A 22382-nucleotide genomic window follows, 5' to 3' on the forward strand; every position below is an offset into this window, starting at 1 on the left:
GCTTTGGCTTAAGATTTTTCTTTTTCTTCTTTATTTCTGCCAGGTTCATGATCAAATAATATTTGCTTCATAGAAAGAGTTTTTGAAAGCAGTTTACATAGTATAGGATTTTTTATCCTTTGAATGAATAAATATTATGAATAATCTTTGAATATCAAATTCATTTGACAATGTATTTGGTGCTGAGGCATTTTATATGACATCTTATTAATAATTCATGTAATTGATGCTTCTTAATTTGAATAATTTAGATTCTTTAATTCCTCTTTTGTTACTTTGAATATTTTATAAAGTTGCAAATATTCATCCATTTCTTTTATAATATTACTTTTGTTATCTTTGATAGTTCTCTTTATTTCTTTTACATTTGATGTGACTTCTTATTAATTTTGGTAATTTGATATAAATTTCTACCTTTTCTGAATATATTTTATAATTTAAAACTCAGCTCCATTAGTATTTTAAAACATAGCTTCCTTTTATTTATCAATTCAAGTATTTTATTCTCTATTTTTGCTTTCTCCTTTTATTGCCAATTTCTTACTTTGCTTTTAGTTTCTTAATTTGTCCCTTTTCTAATTATAAACTGAAAACTATTATTTTTCTCTGTGGTGGATGAAGGATTCGTTTGTCATGCATTATAAGAATGGTCTCTGTATCACTTTGCTTTTGGTTAACTTTTTTGTTGGTGACGGTTCAATATCGTGGCACAGATATACTGGGAATGACTGTGCTGTAAAAGCAAAGGGAATCAATAAACCTTAATTTTTAAAACTTTTCTAACAATGAAGGAATATACATTTGTCTTTCAGTGCTACTTTGCATGTATTTGGTAGATTCTGATATTTGGTGCTATATTATTATTTTTGTTTTGTTTTGTTTTGTTTTGTTTTTAGTGAGGCAATTGGGATTAAGTGACTTGCCTAGGGTCACACAGCTAGTAAGTGTTAAGTGTCTGAGGCCGGATTTGAACTCAGGTACTCCTGACTCCAGGGCCGGTGCTCTATCCACTGCGCCATCTAGCTGCCCCTATATTATTATTTTTAATGTTTTTATTATTATTTCAATATTTTACTAAGTCCAGGAACTATTCAATGACAAATTAACTAATATGTAGACCTGTATCATTTGATCAAATTTTCACTCTTGGGGCAACTAGGTGGAGCAGTGGATAAAGCACCGGCCCTAGATTCAGGAGGAACTGAGTTCAAATATGGCTTCATACACTTGATACCAACTAGCTGTGTGACCCTGGACAAGTCACTTTACCCTCATTGCCCCCCCCCAATTCACTATTTATTTCTTTTCGTTACTTCATCATCCATAATGCAATGTTTAACATTTTAATCTTTCTCAACTTTTCAAAACTTCTTTTTGCCATAAAATGTGATAACATTTTGTGATTTTTCCATGTAAAGTTGAAACACAATATATTTGTTACCTTTTTATTTAATTCTTACTATGTATCTGTCAAGTCAAATTTTCTTAGCATTCCATTCACCTTTAACTTCTTTCTTGTTTTTAATTTTATTTCAGTGATCAGATTCTGAAAGTAAGGTATTGAACTCTCCCATTATCATTAAATTTTTCTTGCCAGTTATTTTCCAATTACTCTTCCTTTATATACTTAGATGCCATGCCACTAGGTTTTTAGATGTTAAAGATTTATATTCACTCATTATTGATAATAATTTTACATATAAGTAATTCTCTATATCTCTCCTAGTGGCTTCTAATTTGAATAATTTTTCTTCTGACATCACTTCCTCTTTGGATTTTCTTGACAAGTGAAGTATGATAAATTTTATCCCATTTTGACTTACTATGCATATCTCCTATACTAGAGATATCAAACTTGTACCCTATAGGCCCAGAATCCCCAATGTGGCCTGAATCAAATTAAAATGAAATCAGAAAATCTTGAGCAAAATAAATAAAAATGCAATACAACATTAATAATGTTAACTTGTGGTTCAAATCAATATGTGGCCTGAAGGGATCAATTTCTATTTGAATTTAATACCACTGTTCTATTCCACTTATGTATTTTGACATTAGATATTTCATTTTGGATACTTGTTCAGTCATAGTTTTCATTCTTTCATCACTTTTTAGAACATATTCAATCAATTTAATAAACATGTATTAGGTACTATGCAAGGCACTGAGGACAAAGACAAAAATGAAACCTTCAGAGAATTTATGTTCATCTGATTGGAATACAATATATAGATGTATAACTATATACAACATAAGGAGAGAGAGGGTACTAACAACTGTGGGAACCATTGCTGCTCATTCTCTCTTGCTGGATTATTTTTGACTGATAGCAGATGTCCCTCAAGGGTCTGCCTTGGACCCTCTTCTCTTTTTATGTTATCTCACTTAGGGATGTCATCAACTCCCATGGATTGAATTATTGTGACTATATAGAAGATCCTTAAATTTATTTTTGTGATCCTAACCTCTCTCCTGACCTCCAAATGTCACCTGATAGCACAATTGGATGTCCTGTCAGTGGTCTTAAACTTAACATCTTTAAAACAGAATTCATTATTCCTCAAACTCTCTCCCTTTCCAAATTCCTTATTACTCTCAAGGACCCCATTATCTTCTCAGTTGCCCAAGCTTGAAATCTTGTTCTTTTCCTTGATTTTATTTCTTGCCAAATCTTGTTTTTACCTTCATATCTTATGTCCGTATGTATATGCACACATATACATACACACATGTATATCTATCATATCTATATTTACATCTACAGCTACATTGTCTATGTTTATTTCTATGTCTGTGTCTGTGTCTATGGCTATACACATATACCTATAAGGCGGCTAGGTAGTGCAGTGGAGAGAGCGTCAGGCCTGAAGTCAGCAAAACTTATCTTCCTGAGTTTAAATCTGGTCTCAAACACTTAGTAGCTGTGTGAACCTGGGCAAGTAATTTAACCTTGTTTGCTTCAGTTTTCTCATCTGTAAAATGAGCTGGAGAAGGAAATGGCAAACTACTCCAGTATCTTTTAAAAAATAATAAATAAAAGTATTTTATGTCTTTTATTAAGTATTTTATTATTTTCCACTCCAGTATCTTTGCCAAGAAATCCCCAAATGAGGTCACAAAGAGTTGGACATGACTGAAATGACAGAACAACAACAGCAACAACAACACATATACACACGCATATATATGTATATATGTATATATATATATGTGTGTGTGTGTACATTTATCCATCAATCTGTCATTTATCTATCTATCTATCTACCCATCTATCCATCCATTTATCCATCCACCTAACTGCCTATTTATCTATCATCTTCCTTTTGCTCCAGTCACATAGCCACTGCTCTGGTACATTCACTCATAACCTCACATCTGGGCCATTGTAGTAGATTTCTGGCTGGTCTCCCTGCCATAGATCTCTTCCCCCGCTCCAGTCTATCATCCACTTATCTCTCAAAGTGATCTTCCTAAAGCATAAATCTGATAATAGTATCTCCTACTCAGAAAACACTACTAGCTACATATTACCTCTAGGATAAAAAATAAAATCCATGATTTGACTCATAATCTGGCCCCTTTCTACCTTTCTAGTCTTCTTTTACATTACTCCCCTCCAGGTTCTTTGTGGTCTAGCTACACACTGAATTTCTTTCTGTTGCTCACAGACAACACTTTATTTCAAGGTTCTGTGCCTTTTTATTGGCTGTTCCCTGTTTCTTTCTCCTAGCTTCCTTCAAAAGTGAGCTCAAAACACAATTTCTGCAGTGCCTTTTCTTGACAGTTTTCCCACAGTCCCTCCAACAAACAATATTTTCCATTCTTGTTATATTTGCCATTCTAATAGGTTTAAAGTGTGTAACGATTGGAATAACGCCACCTGCTGGATACTTACTGTAGAAGAGTTCTGCCCATGAAGGGAAGGTCTTTGAGGGCGAGACCAGGAGTCAGGAAGTGACGCGGGCTAGTGGGAGGAGGAAGGAAGAGACTGGCGCTCAGTCTCGCTCTCTTTTCCTCTGGACTCTGGTGGAGAAGGGAGCTAGAAATGTGCTCTCCCTTTAATAGATAGAAATCTAGGCCTTTTTCTCTCTCTTTACCAAATTCTTATTCTCCTTAATAAATGCTTAAAAGTCTAACTCTTGCTAAAGCTTATAATTTATTGGCGACCACTCATTAGATATTTTAGACAGTTTAGCTAGAATTTTAGCCCTTAACAAGTGATATCTCAGAGTTGTTTTAATTTGCATTTCTCTGATCAATAATGATCTAGAGCATTTTTATATGATTATTGGTACCTTTGATTTCTTTGTCTGAAAACTGTTCAAATCCTTTGACCATTTTTCAGTTGGTGAATGACTTGTATTTTAAAAAATTTGATGCAGTTCTTTATATATTTGAGAAATTATGTCTTTATTAGAAATATTTGTTTCAAAAATTCTTTCCCATTTTTCTACTTACCTTAGTTTTATTTTTGCAAAACTTTTAAAATTTTAATCAAAATAATCTATTTTACATTTAATTTTATTCTCTATATCTTCTTTTGTTCTAAATTCTTTCCCTGTCCATAAATCTGACAGATAGACAATTCCTTATGCCTTTAATTGTCTTATGGTATCATCCTTTATTTGTAAATGATGTACCCATTTTGACCTCATTTTAGTATATGGTGTGAGATGTTGTTCTATACCTAATTTCTGCCGTACTATTTTCCAGTTTTCCCAGCATTTTTTATTAAATAATGAGTTTTTGTTCAAAAAAGTTTGATCTTTGGGTTTATCATATACTAGGTTATTATAGTTATTTACTATAGTGTTGTTTCTATTTATTCTATTCTACTGATTTACCTCTCTATTTCTTAGCTAGTACAAGATGGTTTTGATAATTACTGCTTTATAGTACAGTTTGAGATCTGGTATTGCTAGACCACCTTCTTTTGTATTTTTTTTTTCATTGATTCCCATAATATCCTTGAACTTTTGTTTTTCCCCAATTAATTTTGTTATTTTTTCTAGCTCTATAAAATATTTTGATAGCTTGGTGTAGCACTAATAAATACATTAACTTAGGTAGGATTGTCATTTTATTATATTGACTCTGCCTACCCATGGGCAATTAATGTTTTTCTAATTATTTTGGATCTGATTTTATTTTTGTGCAGGGTGTTATGTAGTTCTGGTCATATCATTTCTGTGTTTGTCTTGGCAGGTAGACACTCCCAAGTATTTTATATCACCCACAGTTATTTCAAATGGTATTTCTCTTTCTGTCTGTTGTTGAACTTTATTAGTAATGTATAGAAATGCTGATGATTTATGTGGATTTATTTTGTATCCCGCAACTCTTCTAAAGTTGTTAATAATTTCAATTAGCTTTTTAGTTAATTCTCTAGGATTTTCTAAGTATAACATCATATCATCTGCAAAGAGTGATAGTTTTGTTTCCTCATTACCTATTCTAATTCCTTTAATTTCTTTTTCTTATTGCTATCATTTCTAATATAATATTAAATAATAGAGGTGGTAATGGGCTTTCTTGCTTCACCCCTTATTGTATTGGAAAGGCTTTTAGGTTATCCCCATTACAGATCATTCTTGCTGATGGTCTTAAATAATTAGTACTTATCATTTTAAGGTAAGCTCCTTTTATTCCTATGTTCTCTAGTGTTTTTAATAGGAATGGGTGCTGTATTTTATCAAATGCCTTTTGTGCATCTTTAGATAATCATATGATTTTTGTTGCTTTTGTTATTGATATGCTCAGTTATGATGATAGTTTTCCTAATATTGAACCAGACCTGCATTTCTGGTATAAATCCCACCTGGTCATGATTTATGATCTTTGTGATATATTTCTATTGATGCAAACATTGTTTTTTTTTTAGTAAGGCAACTGGGGTTAGGTGACTTGCCCAGGGTCACACAGCTAGTAAGTGTTAAGTGTCTGAGGCCGGATTTGAACTCGGGTACTCCTGACTCCAGTGCCGGTGCTCTATCCACTGTGCCATCTAGCTGCCCCGATGCAAACATTTCAAACAAAATACTAGCAATAAAATGCTTCTTTGACAGACTGATCAGGAAATACTTCATATAGGATGTGCTATCTGAGATGAACCTTGAAAGAAGTTAAGATTCTAACAAGTAGAAGTGAGGAAGAAGTATACTCTATGTATAAGGGTCAGGCTATATAGAACAAAGATGGGAGATAAAATTTCAAGTTTGGGAAACAGTCTTACATTTGATTTATCTTCTACCATTCTTTGTCTAATTTTTATTATTTGATAAGGGGACAGTATTTTTCACATTTTATCAGTACTAATACTTCCCTAAATTTGATACCCATTTCCCCAATGAACAAAGTTTCTCTATTTTATGCTAATAACTACATTTTGGGGGTGAAAACTTCATTCCTTCCCCTCTTGTTTACTTTAGGAGTTTCTCTGTGGGATTGCCTCCCCCCCCCCTTTTTTCGGGGCAATGGGGATTAAGTGACTTGCCCAGGGTCACACAGCTAGTAAGTGCCAGGTGTCTGAGGCCTGATTTGAACTCAGGCCTTCCTAAATCTAGGGCTGGTGTGTTATCCATTGTGCCACCTAGCTGCACCCTCCCCCCCCCCTTTTCTCTCTTTTTAAAAAAAGTTATAATATTATAGCCAGAGACAATCTTCTTCCTATTCCTTTTTTTCTGGTTTTCTCCATTTGGCCCAATTTTGTCATTCATTTATTAGTTAACCAATATGGTGCTTCCGTTATTTTTAATCTCCTATGATAATTGTATTGACATAGCAATTAACCAGAATTATAAAGTATCTGTTGATTATAATAATTGACCAAGGGCTGTTCCAAAGGTTCAGTGTTCTTGCTTTTTCATATCATGCAATGCTCTGAGATTAATCCTCCATTCTATGAATTGCTCAGAGTAATCTTGAATTTTAATTTTGAGATTATATTTTTTAAAAAATGTTTAGTTTTTTGGGAAGTTTATCGGGGAATAAAGTTCTGCACATCAATTTTCAGTATATCATATTTCAATGTCTTGTTTTTGTGGAAAAAATTATATGAAATTTGAATGGATATTTTTGGATTGTCTTCATGCTTGCTTATAATATCTTGTTATTTTAATGTTAAAACTCAAAAATTATATATATATATGTACACACATTTTATATATATATATGTATATGTATATGTATATATACACATACACACACAAAAACACACATAGATATATATGTATGTGAATTTTGGGTTTACCCAAGTTGGTATTTTATGAACCTTATCTGTTTGTAATCAGTTTCTCATTTTTAGTATTAATAGGAAATTTTCTTATACTATTTCCTGACATAGTGGCCATGTTATTTCCTTCTTTATGAATGTTGGGAAGGTTGGTAACATAAAAATATTTAATCTTTGATCTGTCTTACAGATATGTCACTCTTTTTCTTATAGCTTTAAAATATAATTTTTTTCAATATAGTAATTTTGTGGTTTTTCTGCTTCAATAGTAAAATAGCTCTATTTTTCAGTGAGTCCATTGATGTATATGTATATATATATGTATATGCACACACACAAATACACATACATGTGAATATACATGATGATTATAAACAGGAGAGTTAAAAATATATATGGATATTAAATAAATGTCAGCATTTATAATTAAATTTATTAATAAGTAAATAAATATATTTGCATATAAGTATATTTATAATTAAATATTATAAGGAATATTAAATAAAATATTAAAGAAGATTTTTAAAACACATTTTCACCCTTAGGTATTTCTTAAATTCACTTTCATATTCGTCATGTTCTGCTATTTTTATTGATTGATTTTATTTTTATTGATTGATTTTGTATTGAATTTGTCTCAATAATGATTTTTAAAATTCTTTAGCATTTTTCTCAGTGCACTCTCTAAGTGCAACTATAATTTTTTCTTCCACTTTTGTAATGATTGTTCCTTTAATTTCTTTTTCTTGCCTTACTGCTATAATTCATACTGCCAATTCTATGCAAAATAGTAATGGTTACACTAAAAATTTTTGTTTTTAGTACTTAGAAGTTTTTAGTGTTTCTCCATTTCAAATAACTCTTGGTATATTAGCTCTTGGTATTAGGGAAAGACTTGGGGTCACAGAGAAATTTTCATTCCTCTGTTTTTAAGATTAACTATACATACACATATATGTATATGTATATCTATCTATCTATGAAAATTGAATTAAGAAGTACCTTTGCTTTGATCATGTTTTTCTTTTTTCCCCTCATAGATGATCTTAGTGGCCATATTTTCAGAAACTGGGTTTTTTGACTATTGTGCAGTAAAGGTAAGTTTTTTGTAGAATTTAGAAATCATGTATATTCCTGTATTTATTTAGTTACATTTATCAAATACAATTGCCATTTATAAACAAATCATTAAGAAAAACTGCTTATTTTCTGAATCGTCTCTTTGAGCATAGTGAGCAGTCACCATGTGAAAGAGTTTAATGGTCCCTATGACCATTTTTATGCTCATTAAATAACCAGAGAAGTGGGTAAAAGCATGAATGCTTGGGTTAAATGTTTTGTGTAATTTTATTTCAGTAGGTAAGTTGAGATTGACATAGCTATAATTTTTTTTGGCTTTTCTTCTGTGGTATAAAGCATTACAAGTCATCCATTTCTGATAACTATACTGTTTAGCAGAGTAATTTTTGTGATAGCTTCCTACACTCTGCACGTTCTTAAGGTTCATTTCCAGTGGCTTAAGTGTGGGCAAATCCACAGAAAATCACAGGTCCACCCTCATTATACTTGCAAATGATTGAGCAATGATATTGCCAGTTTTCCTTTGGTAAAGGAAATTATTATATATTTTTTTCTGCTTCCCAGAAAAAACTAAAAGTTCTGAAGGTAACTTAAATTGGAATGTGTAAGGAGTATGAGACCAGGAAGCAGGAAGCATGATTCATTTATTTATTGCAGAAATATTTATTGAGCACCTACTAAATACAAGTAAATATCAAGCTTCTCTGAAAGAAATTTGGTTCTTTTTCTATTCTTCTGGTGAATGGCAAGGAGTAAAAGGCTGTATGAGCAATGCCCATAGGAAGCAGAGTATTGGTAGTGAGGAAATCATGGTCATGATGGAATGTATAAGTCCCTCTAATGCTTTGATTTGCCCCAGAGAATATGAGGATGCTAACTTCTGGGGAATATGGCCCCTGGTGAGGGACATGGGTTGCATTCTCCAAATTTTAAAGTTGGATAATGTGTATAGTCAGAGGCTGAATTAGATGGGCACAGGCTAGAAACAACATGGACTGGATAGCAGGAATTAGGATCTATGCATCTGACTATTTAGAAATGAATCTAACATATGTCCTCTTATAATGATTGTGATCCAATGGCAAAATACTCTAGTTACTTTGCTAAGAAAACACCATATGGGGTCATGAAGAGTTGAAGACAACTTAAAATGACCTAACAACAGATGCTCAAAAACATTTAGTACATTTTTAGGACCTTGGGATTATAAATTTAGGACTGGAAGGGATGAGGACTCCTTATTGTCTATAGAATAAAATCATTATATACAAATCTCTCATCTTGGCATACTAAAACCATTCTTAATCTGTCTCCAACCAACCTTTTCAGCCATAATGTAGCCATATTGTACTGTATTTCCTTTCACCCACTCGATTTTCTAGCTAAATGGGACGACTAGCCATTTTCTGATCTCATCGCCTGTTTCCTCTTTCTTTATCTATAGAAATCTTTTTCTCCCTTCAAGCTCTATCTTATGCAAGCTTCTCTCAGAAACCATCCTGTATGAAATCTCCTTAGCTTTTCTCATAGCATCTTGTCTGCACCTCTCCTCTGATGTTATCACATCTTACCTTGTATTATACTTATTTGCATATGAGTAATATTAATCAAGTCAAATCAGGTAGCATTTATTAAGCACCTAATATATGCCAGGCAGATAAGTGACAAAGTGGATAGAGTGCCAGGCCTACAGTCAGGAAAACTCATGTTTATGAGTTCAAATCTGATCTCAGACACTTACTAGCTATGTGACCCTGGGAAAGTCACTTAACCCTGCTTGTCTTAGTTCCTCATCTATAAAATGAACTAGAGAAGGAAATGGCAAACCACTTCAGTATCTTTGCCAAGAAAACCCCAAATGGGATCATGAAGAGTCATACATGACTCAAATGACTAAGAAACAGCAAAAATGTGCCAGGCATTGTACTAAGTGGTTGGGATCCAAAGAAATGACAAAGAAACCCAAGTCCTTATTCTTAAGTACTTCACAACCTAATGGGGGAAATGACATGATTCTAAGTTCACTGAAGGCAGTAGGTGTCTTCTTCTTTTTTTAATCTTTGTTTCTCTAGCACCTAAACTTGCTTTAAATAAGGTTAGGACTTAATAAATTGTGTTGAATTAAAATGAATTGAATGAACATGATGCTTTGCAGTTAAGAACTTTATATACTTCTCACATATATCCTTATAACCCTGTGAGGAAGTTAAAATTAGTCATTTTATGGAGGAAAAACATGTTTGGTACATAAAATAAATTAGAAGCAGTTAGGTGGCACAATGAATAGAGGGTTGAGCCTGGAGTCATGAAGACTCGAGTTCAAATGCAGCCTCAGGCACTATCTAGCTGGACAAGTTACTTCACCCTTGTTTGCCTCAGTTTCCTTAGTTGTAAAATGATGTTAATAATAGCACCTATCTCCCAGGGTTATTGTGAGGATCAAATGAATAAAGTACTATATTTTGAGTAAAGTCTTGAGTAAATTCTTGTAAAGTACTAAGCACTGGCATTCAATAGATAACATATAAATGCTAGTTATTATTATTATTAATTATTAAATAGGAAAACAAGATTAGACACTGGGTCCAATGATTTTCCATTATACCATACTGCCTGTCATGAAAACTTGTCTCTGTAAAGGAAATAAACTACATATTCATGGAAATCATTAATTGCTGGGGGGTTTCTTTTGATATTTGTTTTCATTAGGCATACTGGCTGTCTCGAGGCAGAGTGTGGGCCATGATCATTATTCTGTGTCTCATCGCTGCATTCCTTTCAGCATTTTTAGATAATGTCACCACAATGTTGCTCTTTACACCTGTTACCATAAGGTAAGCTATGTGACTATTTACTTTGCATAAAGTCAGTTTCGTGAGTGATGAGGTTGAACATTTTTGATCTTGATGCAAATTGAAAATGAGAATGACCTTAGAATCCCAAATTCTAAATAGTTGAATTTCATTGTAAGATTCTTGGGTCCATCTTGTTTTTCCCCAACTGATAGAATATAATTTCCATGAAGGCAAGGACTATTTTGTTTCATTGTTTTTGTGTCCCCAGTAACATTTATGACCTTGACACATACGAGGCACTTAATAAATGCTTGTTGATTGCTTGATGACTACATTGTCATGTACCAGGCCCAATCATGCTTTGATATGTTGGATCTGTGATACCTCAGAGATGGGTAATCCTTCCATTGGTGAAGGTTATAACCTGGGCAACTCTGTGTCTCCTCATAAATTTGTCATGGAAACTCAATGCAAACAATTTGCAAGACAAAAGTTTTATTTTTATTTTTTGTAAAATTTATCTGTCAAGGACATTAAGTAATCAGGAAATAGTTAAATTATCATTGGCATACATTGATCTTGGGAAGTGAAGCTGAATAAAGAGAAAACTAGCCAAGGAAGTACAGGGGAGATTTTTGGTTTGGGGAAATTGAAAATTTATGTCTTTGAAGCAAAAGAAAGAATTTCAAGGAATCGTCAGGCTGGGATAAGTTGATGAACTAAAGGTAAGCCATGGTGAGATGGACTGAGGGCTAGGATGTGACACTAAGCTTGCAGTAAATGCAACAGACCTGTAGAAATTATAATGAAAAACAAACAAGAAAAACCTTTCTTCCCCTTTCCTTGTGGTTGACATCATTCTAAAGCCCCCCACACCATTTGGTAAGATTGGTCCTTTTCCTTGTTAACAAATATTACTTTCCTTGATGACAGTACACAATAATCTATGGAGTCAATCCTTTGCCATTTTCTACTGCTCTATTTCAAGCTGTGTATGCTAAAATATTTGGTTCCTTTCCCCTTCAGCCGTGCTTTCCTTTCCTCTTTTAAATCCCCTTAAAGAAAGCTAGTTTTTTTGTTTGTTTGTTTTGGTTTGGTTTGGTTTTGCGGGGCAATGGGGGTTAAGTGACTTGCCCAGGGTCACACAGCTAGTAAGTGTCTAGTGTCTGAGGTCAGATTTGAACTCAGGTCCTCCTGAATCCAGGGCTGGTGCTTTATCCACTGCGCCACCTAGCCGCCCCAAGAAAGCTAGTTTTAAAGACCTCATTTCCTGGCCCTTCCAGAGGTCTTCATTTGGATTTCTTCATTCTAATTCCATTCTTTCTACCAGAAACTGTCTAATGTAGTGGCAAGAAAGTTGGATTTGGAATTAGACAAGTTGTTTTCAAATGCTAACCCTGAGACTTACTAGCTTTGTGTGTATGCACAGCTCATTTAACATTTCTGAGTCTGTTTCCTTATTTGTAAAATAGGGATATGAATATTTGTATACATAATGATAGTAGTTAGCCTTTAGATAGAACTTTAAGGTTTACAAAGTTTTTCATATGTTATTTCATTTGATCCTTCAAGGAACCCTGTGAGGTAAGTGATATTATTATTCTCCTTTAACAGATGAATAAACTGAGACTGAGAAAGATATAATGACTTGCCCATGGTTATGTAGCTAGTAAATACTTCAGACAAAATTTGAATTTAGATGTTTCTGTCTCCAAGTCCAGCACTCTTTCCACCAAACCACTTCTTTACCTCAGACTATGTCATAAAGTTGTAAGGGCAGCTAGGTGGCACATGCGATAGAATGCTGATCTTGTAGTCAGGAAGATCTGACTTCAAATATGACTTTAGACACTTACTAGCTGTGTGACCCCGGGCAAGTCACTTAACCCAATTTGCCTTAGTTTTCTCATCTATAAAATGAGCTGGAGAAGGAAATGGCAAACCACTCTGGTAACTTTGTTAAGAAAACCCCAAATGGAGTCATGGAGAGTAGGGGCATGACTGAAACAATCACCATCATAATCAGCAGCAGCAATAACAACAACAACATCCCGTAAGGTTATAAAGAAAAGTTCCCTGTAACTGTGAGCTAATTTTAATGTCCCTGCTATCATCAACATCACTTTACAGCAGGCCTATTTTTGCGTGTATTTTCAATTGGACATTTTCTAAGGCAAGAGTTGTGTTATTCTCCACCTTTGTCATCAGTGTCTCACATATTGCCTTCCACATGGTAGATACTTAATAAACATTTGTGTAATTTTTGTAATTGATGGAGGAAGCCTAGGGATCAGTAAGTTAGAAAGGAGAGTCTTTAGATGTAGGAATCTCAACATCTGGATTTAGTTTTAGTTTTATCACCACATTATCTGAATGAACATGACCTATGTAGCTCCAGGTTTCCAAGATTCAGCATTACATTTTTTTTATCTACCTCAAGAGTGTGGTGGGAGACTTTGGAGGACTTTCCCAGGATCAGACATTTTGGGTGACCTTTCTGGAATGATAGAGAAGGCATAGTCTAGACTGTTAGGAGGGTTTTAATAAAACTTCGTTGGGCATTCAAATCACTATGAGAAGGGATCTATGTCCAAATTTGGTGGTGCCAGGCAAGGGAAGCAGACTGAAGATCATAAGATGAGAATATGTGGACTAGAGAAAGCAAGGAGAGTGAATCTGAGAGGAAGCCTAACTGGTTTTTGTGGCAGCTGGCTAAAGTGAAGTTCATTCAATGTCTTTTTTTCTTCCCCCTGCTTTTCTTAGTGCACAGTGGTAGGAAATATTTATCCAGAGTTCAAATTGCATCCCCTTTGTGTTTCAACCCCTTTCATACTGGGTGCAAGGATGGTCTGAGGAAGGGAGAAAGAGGTGGACCCTAGTGTTGAGGCCTGTTGTAGTCTTCTTAATCTTGTTTGAATAGTTATTTGTATTTCTGTGTTACTTGATGCTACTATTAAATTACATGCACATTCATTATCAGTGATTTTTTCCCCTAAATTTATAAAGTATTGGATCAAGATTGAGAGATGGGAAGCTATTCTAGAGATGAGAAGAGATCTCTGGTTTTATTATAGGGTGGGGTTGACCGAGCCAAAGTTTCTACAATCTTGGTGATTTATTAAGACTATTTCAGAGCATAAACTAGACTTTCTGGGGGGGAGGGAGAGGAAAAGAGGGAGGGGGAGGGAGAGAGGGAGAGAGGGAGACAGAGATGGAGAGAGACAGGGAGAGAGAGACAAAGAGAGAGAGAGAAATGGAGGGGAGAGAGAGGGAGACATACAGAGAGAGATGGGGAGAAGAGAGAGAGACAAAGAAAGAGAGAGACAGGGGGAGAGAATGAGAATTGGGGAGCAACAAGACAGAGAAATGGAAACAGAGAGACAGACAATGCTTTAAGAGACAAGATCTTAGAGAGTGGTGAGGGCTGGTATAGTTTCTCAGAGTGCATCCTGTCTCACATACCAATACCTTAACATAAACACCTGTTTGACCATGAAGTGGTGCTACTTCCTCTGGCTTGCCTATATGGAAGTCCCACACTCACCCTGGCAGCTAGGCACTTTTGAACAGAGACCTACTCAACACTAGAAGGAGCTCCAGAGGAATGCCAAATAGTCCAAATTTCTCAGAGAGCTGGTGCCTTTCCATTCCCTAACTCAACTCAGCATGGCTATTTCTTATTGTGTTAGTCAAAGAACATCAACAATACAGATTTATCTCATCAAACTAGGTCTGAATACACTATTCTACTGGGAAACTTCTCCCCTCTTCCCATGTCTTCAATATCTTACTTGTGAGATGAACAAAGCATTATTAGAGTAAGCCAGTAAGACAATTCAACAGGCATGCTACTTTATACAGTTTTTACTCTTAGGCATTAGTATTTGCAAAAAAGAATAAAAAGTATGTATGTATATATGTATGTATGTATGTATGTATATATCTATATCTATATAAATAAAATGGTTGCATGGGTTAGACCGAGGCTGACCCATAATTAATATATAGGTACGTGGGAAATCAAAAGTTAAGAAAAACACAGTTCAAGTTCCTTTTAGACCTGTCTCCCACCCATCCAATATGAGAAAGCATGACGGAGGAAACAAAAAAGAATTACATAGGATGGGAAGGCATATATGGGTTTTAATCTGTATTGTTGAGAGGAATATCCACATTGATGAGATCACACACCAGCTGAAGTATTATTGTAATTTACATGTAAAGAATTAAAAGATTTTAGTAGTTCCTCAAAAAGTCTGTGGAATGTAATATAGAGACAAGACTTTTTTGTTTAATATGGTGAAAGAAATATTGATTTTTGAGACATCTAACTCAGCTTTCTCAGGCTATAGTTAGTTTTATAGTGATAATTACCCAAATCATTATTTTTATGATTATTCTTAGAAGTGAAAATAAGTTTTATACATCTATATATTTGGATATCTTCCATGCTGGACTCCTTTCTTTCTTCAATTGTTAGGCTTCTTGCCCCTTGTCCATAACTTTACAAATGTAATTGCATGCTGTCATTATAGTGGAGATGAAATAGACCAAAAAATCTTCCTACTTTCTTTATAATAAAGATTAATAGCTGAATTTAGTTCCCTATCACTCTGGAGGTATAAAACACTCTATGACTTCCCAGAGCACAGTATTTGTTGGTGGTAAACATACTTAAATTTCCCCCCTAGCTGTGAGAGAGGAAGACATGAAACACTAGACTGAATCAAAGCAATGATGCATCTGGGTCATTATTCTGTCTCTGACAATGATGTTAAAAGATGCTGCTGCCATCAACTTCAAAAGTTGAGGATGCACATAAAGCATCCATACCTTTAACTCTACCATGGAGTTTGCATGAATTTTCACATGGATTTGTTTCATGAATTTGTATGGGCCTTTGCCTTTTTAGCAGATGTCCCATCTCTGGAATCCCTATCCCTGGGGATTTCATCATTTTTTAAACCTCTAATGCAGAGTAATATTTTGATTGGTTTGTCTAAGACTCTACATTTGAAGACCAAGTGATACTTGTTCTCTCATCCTGATATTAAAGAGTCAGTAAACAAGTCTTTGTTTTCTCTATTTAAAATAAGGACAATTTTGTGAACTGTAATCCTTTGGTTGTACAATCTTGATATTTTTAGCCTAAACTCATATAAGATGTTTAACTATCTTGAATTGGATCCTGTTTCTGCCTGAAGGTTTGCACAGACTTTCTCAACTGTGTATTTTTTAAACATCTGACAGATTTTCTTTTACTTTTCCACTGATTGTAGTTTTTATGACTTCAGTAGGTCTTCATTTTTTTAAGGAAAAGACTTTATGCATGATCACTAGAACAGTAGGTAGTACTTTCTATCTGCTCGTTAGTTTTTTGTATGTGATTTCTTCCAAGAACCATAGTGCACATTCCTTCCTAGGACTTTGTTACTCTAATTCCTACTGTTCTTGGTGGTCTGGCAAGCTGGAATTGGGGTCAGAGATAAGTTATAAAAGGGTGAGGAGACAAAAAATGGAATGACTCCTTTCCTTCTTGGGACTGACTGTGCTGTTACTAGAAATCATCCTTGGTTTCCTACTAAGGATCTTGATATTCCTGAAGACAAATCACTAATTCACTGGAGACAAAAGGGAAACTACAAGACCTCCCCTGGTCTGTTTTCCAGACTTATTCATTGCTCAGTTGTTTCAGTCATGTCCAACTTTTTGTGACCCTACTTTAGGGTATCTTGGCAAAGATACTAGAGCAGTTTGTCATTTCCTTCTCCAGCTCATTTTAAAGATGAGGAAACTGAAGCAAACAAGGTTAAGTGAGTTGGCCAGGATCACACAGCTGTGTATTGGAAGGCCAGATTTGAACTAGGTCTTCCTGACTCCAGACCCAGGGCTCTAGCCACTGTGTGACCTACCCACCCAAACAATAAAACCTTAGCTTTTCCTAGTAAGTTTAAAAACTGAATGTAGGGACAGCTAGGTGGCACAGTGGATAGAGCACTGACCCTGGTGTCAGGAATACCTGAGTTCAAATCTGGCCTCAGACACTTAACACTTATTAGCTGTGTGACCCCGGGCAAGTCACTTAATCCCAATTGCCTCACTAAAAAAAAACAAAAACAAACAAACAAACAAACAAAAAAACAAACGAAAACTGAATGTAGTCCCCTATCACTCTGGGGTCATAAAACAGTCTATGAGTTCCCAGACACAGTATTTGTTAGCGGTAAATATGTTTACATTTCCCCAGAGCTGTGTGAGAGGAACATGTGAAACACTAGACTGAATCAGGAATGATCTTGAACTTAGTAGGCATAACACTGGAGACTCAGGGAATGGGCTGGATTGTACTTCAGGAGCTGTCCAACTTGAGGGCAAGACAAAAGTAACAAAGCAATGTAGAAAGTAATCTAGGACTTCAAAGTGGTCTATAGAGACTATGAATGCTACTGATGCTGCTATTTCATGTGCTGCTGCTGCAATTTGCTGGTTACCATGTCCTGCCTCATTCAAGGAAGTCAGTCTTACCATAAGCTCTTTGCTCTATGCATAAAAGTGCTGGTTGTGCCACTGACTGAAAAAAATGCCATTCCTGCATGCCTATGAAAACCCCCTCCTTGTCTTTTCCTACCATACTTGTGAGGCATGGAAGTAGCTTTATTTACATTTTTACAGTTATGGATGTTGAACCAAAGGTAGATTAGATACATAGAACTATGATCTGAGGTCCTCTGCTACTAGCTGTTGCCCATATGTATTTTCTCCCCCTCACCCCCTTTTTTGGTTGGTGTGTTTGTGGTTTATGCCCTAAGTATGAAGTTTGTTTTTGTTATTTGGGTTTATATAAGACTCAGAATCTGAAGGGCAATTTAATCAAAGGCTAAGCAAGTGGTTTCATTTCCCTGAATCTTCAACAGGTTATGTGAGGTACTCAATCTTGATCCCAGACATGTCCTAATAGCAGAAGTGATTTTTACAAATATTGGAGGAGCTGCCACAGCTGTTGGGGATCCACCAAATGTGATTATTGTTTCCAATCAGGAGTTGAGGAAGACGGTATGTACCAAGATAATTGGATTTCCACAAACAGATGCAGATATTGGCTTACTTGTTAACTTATATCTCTTATCCTTAGGGTTGTCTTTGCTTGAAACTAAGCATAGTTCCTCCTTCTTGACATTTTCTTTTGGGTGCTGATGGACGACTTAAGAGTAAAACAGTGGTTGGCTTACATTTGCATTAGGAGTTAAGTAGTTTAAAACTGTCTCAGTCTTATGCTGGTTTAATTTATGATATACACACATAATCAGAGACAGAAGAAAGGAAAGAAAAAAGAAAGATGGAAGGAAGGAAATAAAGAAGAATGAAAAAGAGAAAGGTGGGTTAGGTAAATTAATATATGTAGATATCCAGAAAAGTAGGGTTACCCTCTGTTTAGAGGTAGGTTAGGCTACATTTTTCTCAACCTCTTACTAGAAGGATTTTATGATGAGCTAGTTCCAATAAGGTTTTTCTGACTTTATTTCTAATCTCTGAATACTGTCTCTTTTTCTCTCCCTTTATTTTTATGACCACATAACAGATAATACTCTGACACAACAGGGAAGAGGATACTATGGTTTATCTTTATAAAACTGCCCCAAGATAGTACCTAATTGGTACTAATGTGCAATCCCAGGCACATTGCCTTTCTTGGAGAACAATAGAATTAATACTACACTATTTTAAAGCTGCCTTTGGAGTCTTGTGTTTGAATGCATAAAACTGAAAGTGGAGTAATGAAACTGACCTGAAAAGTGCACTTGTGTATTGTACCATGTCATTCAGAGTATGAGGGAAGATAGGGGAAAGCCATACTATTTATATTCTTTATATTAAATCATCCCTGTATTCCACAATGGTTTTTCAGGTCATTTAACAGATTGCTACAGAAACTTCCCAGATTTAAAATCTAGTAGTGATGGGCCAAAGGCAGGGCATTTGGATGAGTAGCCTTCGAATTCATTTTTTTTTTCTTATGACCCATTAGAGATTCAGACTTATGATGAGGTCAGGGCCTTGGATAAACCCTCTGGCTAATGTCATTGGACTTTTGCCAGTGTGGCATCCTTCTGAGTATCAGCCTCCAGGTTATGACTTTATAGTTTAGAGAAAGAATTCCTTACCTTTTATTGAAAGTTATAGCTCCAGAAGTTCAGGGTTAAACTTTATCTTTCAGGAAAACTATACCCTGCTGGGTCTTTGTGGATAAATCTGAGCTGCTCCCATTTATTCATTAGCAGTGAGAAGATAAGACAATACTTATCTCTATGAAGTCACAAATGAATTCTAAGGGAATGTGTTTTCAGCAGTGATTAATTTATAAGACCTTGCTATCAACAGTGTAATGAGATTGCAGGCAGATATTTGCATCCCAGAAGAGGCATATTTGTTGTGCATTCTTTGGATGTTCATTAACAGACTAATGTCAGAAGGAAAAGTCTTCCAAAATTATTTTAAGCTTTGAAATTAATTTTGAAAATATTTACAAGGAAAATAAATAATAAATATATAATTTATACAGTAAGAAAGAAAGTCATTGCCAGGCTTTGCAATAGTCTTTAGGAATGCCTTTTCAAGATCAGGCTGGAACTTAGACAAAATTGGGCTTAAGGCAGAGTTGGTATTGTGTACCTTCCTGCTGCCCTTCTCTGTAATCCCCTCTTCCCAGTGTATTGACATTTTAAAAGAAGGATCCTGGAATGAATAATGTCTTAGTCAAAAGGAAAGGCTCTCTTACAGGGTGTAATTTATACTTCTTTACTCTTTAATTCTCCTCTTAGTGCCTGGTTAAAGGGGGGAGAATTGGTCTCCAGCTGCCAAAGGACTTGTGCATTTTCTAGCAGGATAATATTGCTCTGCTACTTAAAAGCCCCTCATCAGTAGTAACCCTTGCTTTAGTGGGACATGAAATGTTTCTGTAGCAACTGATAGCCCTGCTCCTGACATTTTCTTCCAAAGCTTCTTTTTGGGAATGTATCCCAAGTCATCTTTGTCTATTGACCATCCCTTTCATAGCAGATGAAGTCAGGTTCACTAATTCAATCAAGGATTTGAAGAGTCCCTTTCAGAAAGAAAGAAGGAATGAGGAAAGAACCAGAGCTAGCAAAGCATCCAGATCTGGAAGGGGATGCAGAGTGAAAGCATTTTCACGGATTCAGAGAAATTACAAGGGACCTCAGAAGTCAGCTAGTCCAACCCAAACCTTCCTTAACCCTCCTTAGGCAGCTTAATGACCTTTCTACTCCTACTTGCCATATCAGTAACCAGACAACTGATAGGCTTTAACTAATTGTAGCTGAGAACTCCCAAAGCCAAATGATCCCCTAAATAATTTCTTCTCTCCCCACATAGTAGGGATTACATGTGTTTGCCACTATGTATGCCTAGCTAAAAATCTTTTTTAAAGTGTCTTTTCTATGAAAACTTCAAAAGCCAATGAAATAATAAATTAAATAGAAAGCCAAGTGCTAACCAGACCCACAGTGGCAGACTAATATTGGAAAACCTTTTATACCAGCATATAAAGTTCTGTCATTCTCTCAACATGGTATAGGAGAAAGAACCCTGGCTTTGGAATAAGAAGACTATGTTTTGAATCCAGGCTATTCCTTTGTTGCCTGTGTGGTGTTGAACAAGTCATTTCATCTCTATGACCCTCAGTTTTCTTAGTTTTAAAGGGAGGGGATTGGTGAGAAATTTTCTCAGACCCCTTATAACTCTAATTCCTATTATCTCCCCATGGAGAGAACAGAACCAGGGATGTAGAATCTAAGGAAATTTGAAGGTGGATCAATAAACTTCTATTTTCACATCTAGAGTTTGCCTAGAGATGCCAATATATCTATCTGGATGGCTCAGTTGATTCAACTTTTTAAAATCCGTCAAAATTTATTTGGATGTATTGCCCATCCTGTTTAGCTGTTTTTAAAAATTAAGTGATTCAATATTTTGACTTCATAGAGAAATAGTCTGAGCATTTTGCTGCTAGGAGACAGGATTTTTGAACAGGATACAGAATGACTTTCTTTACTGAAGACAAATTTGTGGCCAAATGGGACTAGATTCTTACAAGGTTTCAATAGATCTCCGTTTCAGTAGTTGTCACTTTACATTGGAATCGGCTAATTGCTTCTCCATCGTGAGGAAAGTATTTTGTAAACCAGTAAAATGATATATAAATGTGAATTATTACTATTATTTAGCAGCATTTTTTCCAGTATAAGTAAAACTTCTCTGTCCAACTGAGGAGGAACATGTGTAGAGTAAAAAAAGAAAAGAACAAATCAGGAAGTAGGCAAAGACTGAATAAAATAATTATACTAACATCAGTCTTGTGGATTTTTTTTTTCTTTGGGACACAGGACCTTTAAAAAAATGACTTTTCCTAGGAAATTACAGAGATATATGAAAACAGGAGGAGGCCTTTAGATATATTTACATAAAAAACTTAGGATAATAATTAGCATAAAAATGTACATGACATTTGCATGGATTACTTCCTTCTAAAATTCATGATTTTGTGATTCTTTTTTTTCTATATCTTTCTTATGATTTCTAAATTGAAATCACAGGGGTTCACGCATGTGTGAGAGAGAATGGGAGATCAGAGAGGGAAGGGGAGGGAGAGAGAGAGAGAGCGAGCGAGAGCGCACGCATGACCTACCGAAAGAAACTTTTATCACACAGAGAGCTAGGTAATACAGGGAAAATAAAGTGGTACAGAACTAAGATACAAGAGATTTACTTTAGGTTAGGAGATAAAACCTTGGTGGCTTTTACAGCATGGAGAACAATTAAGAAGGATAAATAGAGTGAAAGAAATATACAGATAGAAGGGTGGTAGTGGATGTTTTCCTCACAACAAGCCTATGAAGTATGTACTATAATGTAAACATTGTTATTTCTGTTTTACATACATAGAAACTGAGGCTCAAAGAGCTTGAGTGCCTTGCTAAAAGTCATACAGCTAGTAAAAATCAGATCCAGATCTCCTCACTCCTAGCTTAACGATCTTTGGCTTGGTAATTGATAAAACTGTGGATAGAGCACTGTCCTAGAGTTAGGAAGACCTGAGTTCTAATCTAGTATCAGACACTTATCAGATGTGTGATCCTGGGCAAGTCACTTAACTTCAGTCTGCCTCAGTTTCCTCAGCTGTAAAATGGGGATAATAATACCACCTACCTCCCAGGGTGATTGTGAAAACCAAATAAGATAGTATTTCTTCCTTCCTTCCT

At 35.2% G+C, this 22382-nt stretch overlaps 1 protein-coding gene across 1 annotated transcript in view; it reads left to right on the plus strand.

Moving 5' to 3' along the window:
- The window catches only part of OCA2 (OCA2 melanosomal transmembrane protein), a 621653-nt gene that overhangs the window by 204722 nt on the left and 394549 nt on the right, over positions 1–22382 (plus strand). Inside the window, exons 11-13 of the mRNA XM_043996561.1 lie at positions 8272–8328; positions 11021–11145; positions 18021–18159. Coding sequence (XP_043852496.1) covers positions 8272–8328; positions 11021–11145; positions 18021–18159 — 321 coding nt within the window. The remainder of the gene's footprint in view (positions 1–8271; positions 8329–11020; positions 11146–18020; positions 18160–22382) is intronic.

The sequence above is a fragment of the Dromiciops gliroides genome, chromosome 3, assembly GCF_019393635.1.
Source record: "Dromiciops gliroides isolate mDroGli1 chromosome 3, mDroGli1.pri, whole genome shotgun sequence".
NCBI classification, from domain to species: domain Eukaryota; kingdom Metazoa; phylum Chordata; class Mammalia; order Microbiotheria; family Microbiotheriidae; genus Dromiciops; species Dromiciops gliroides.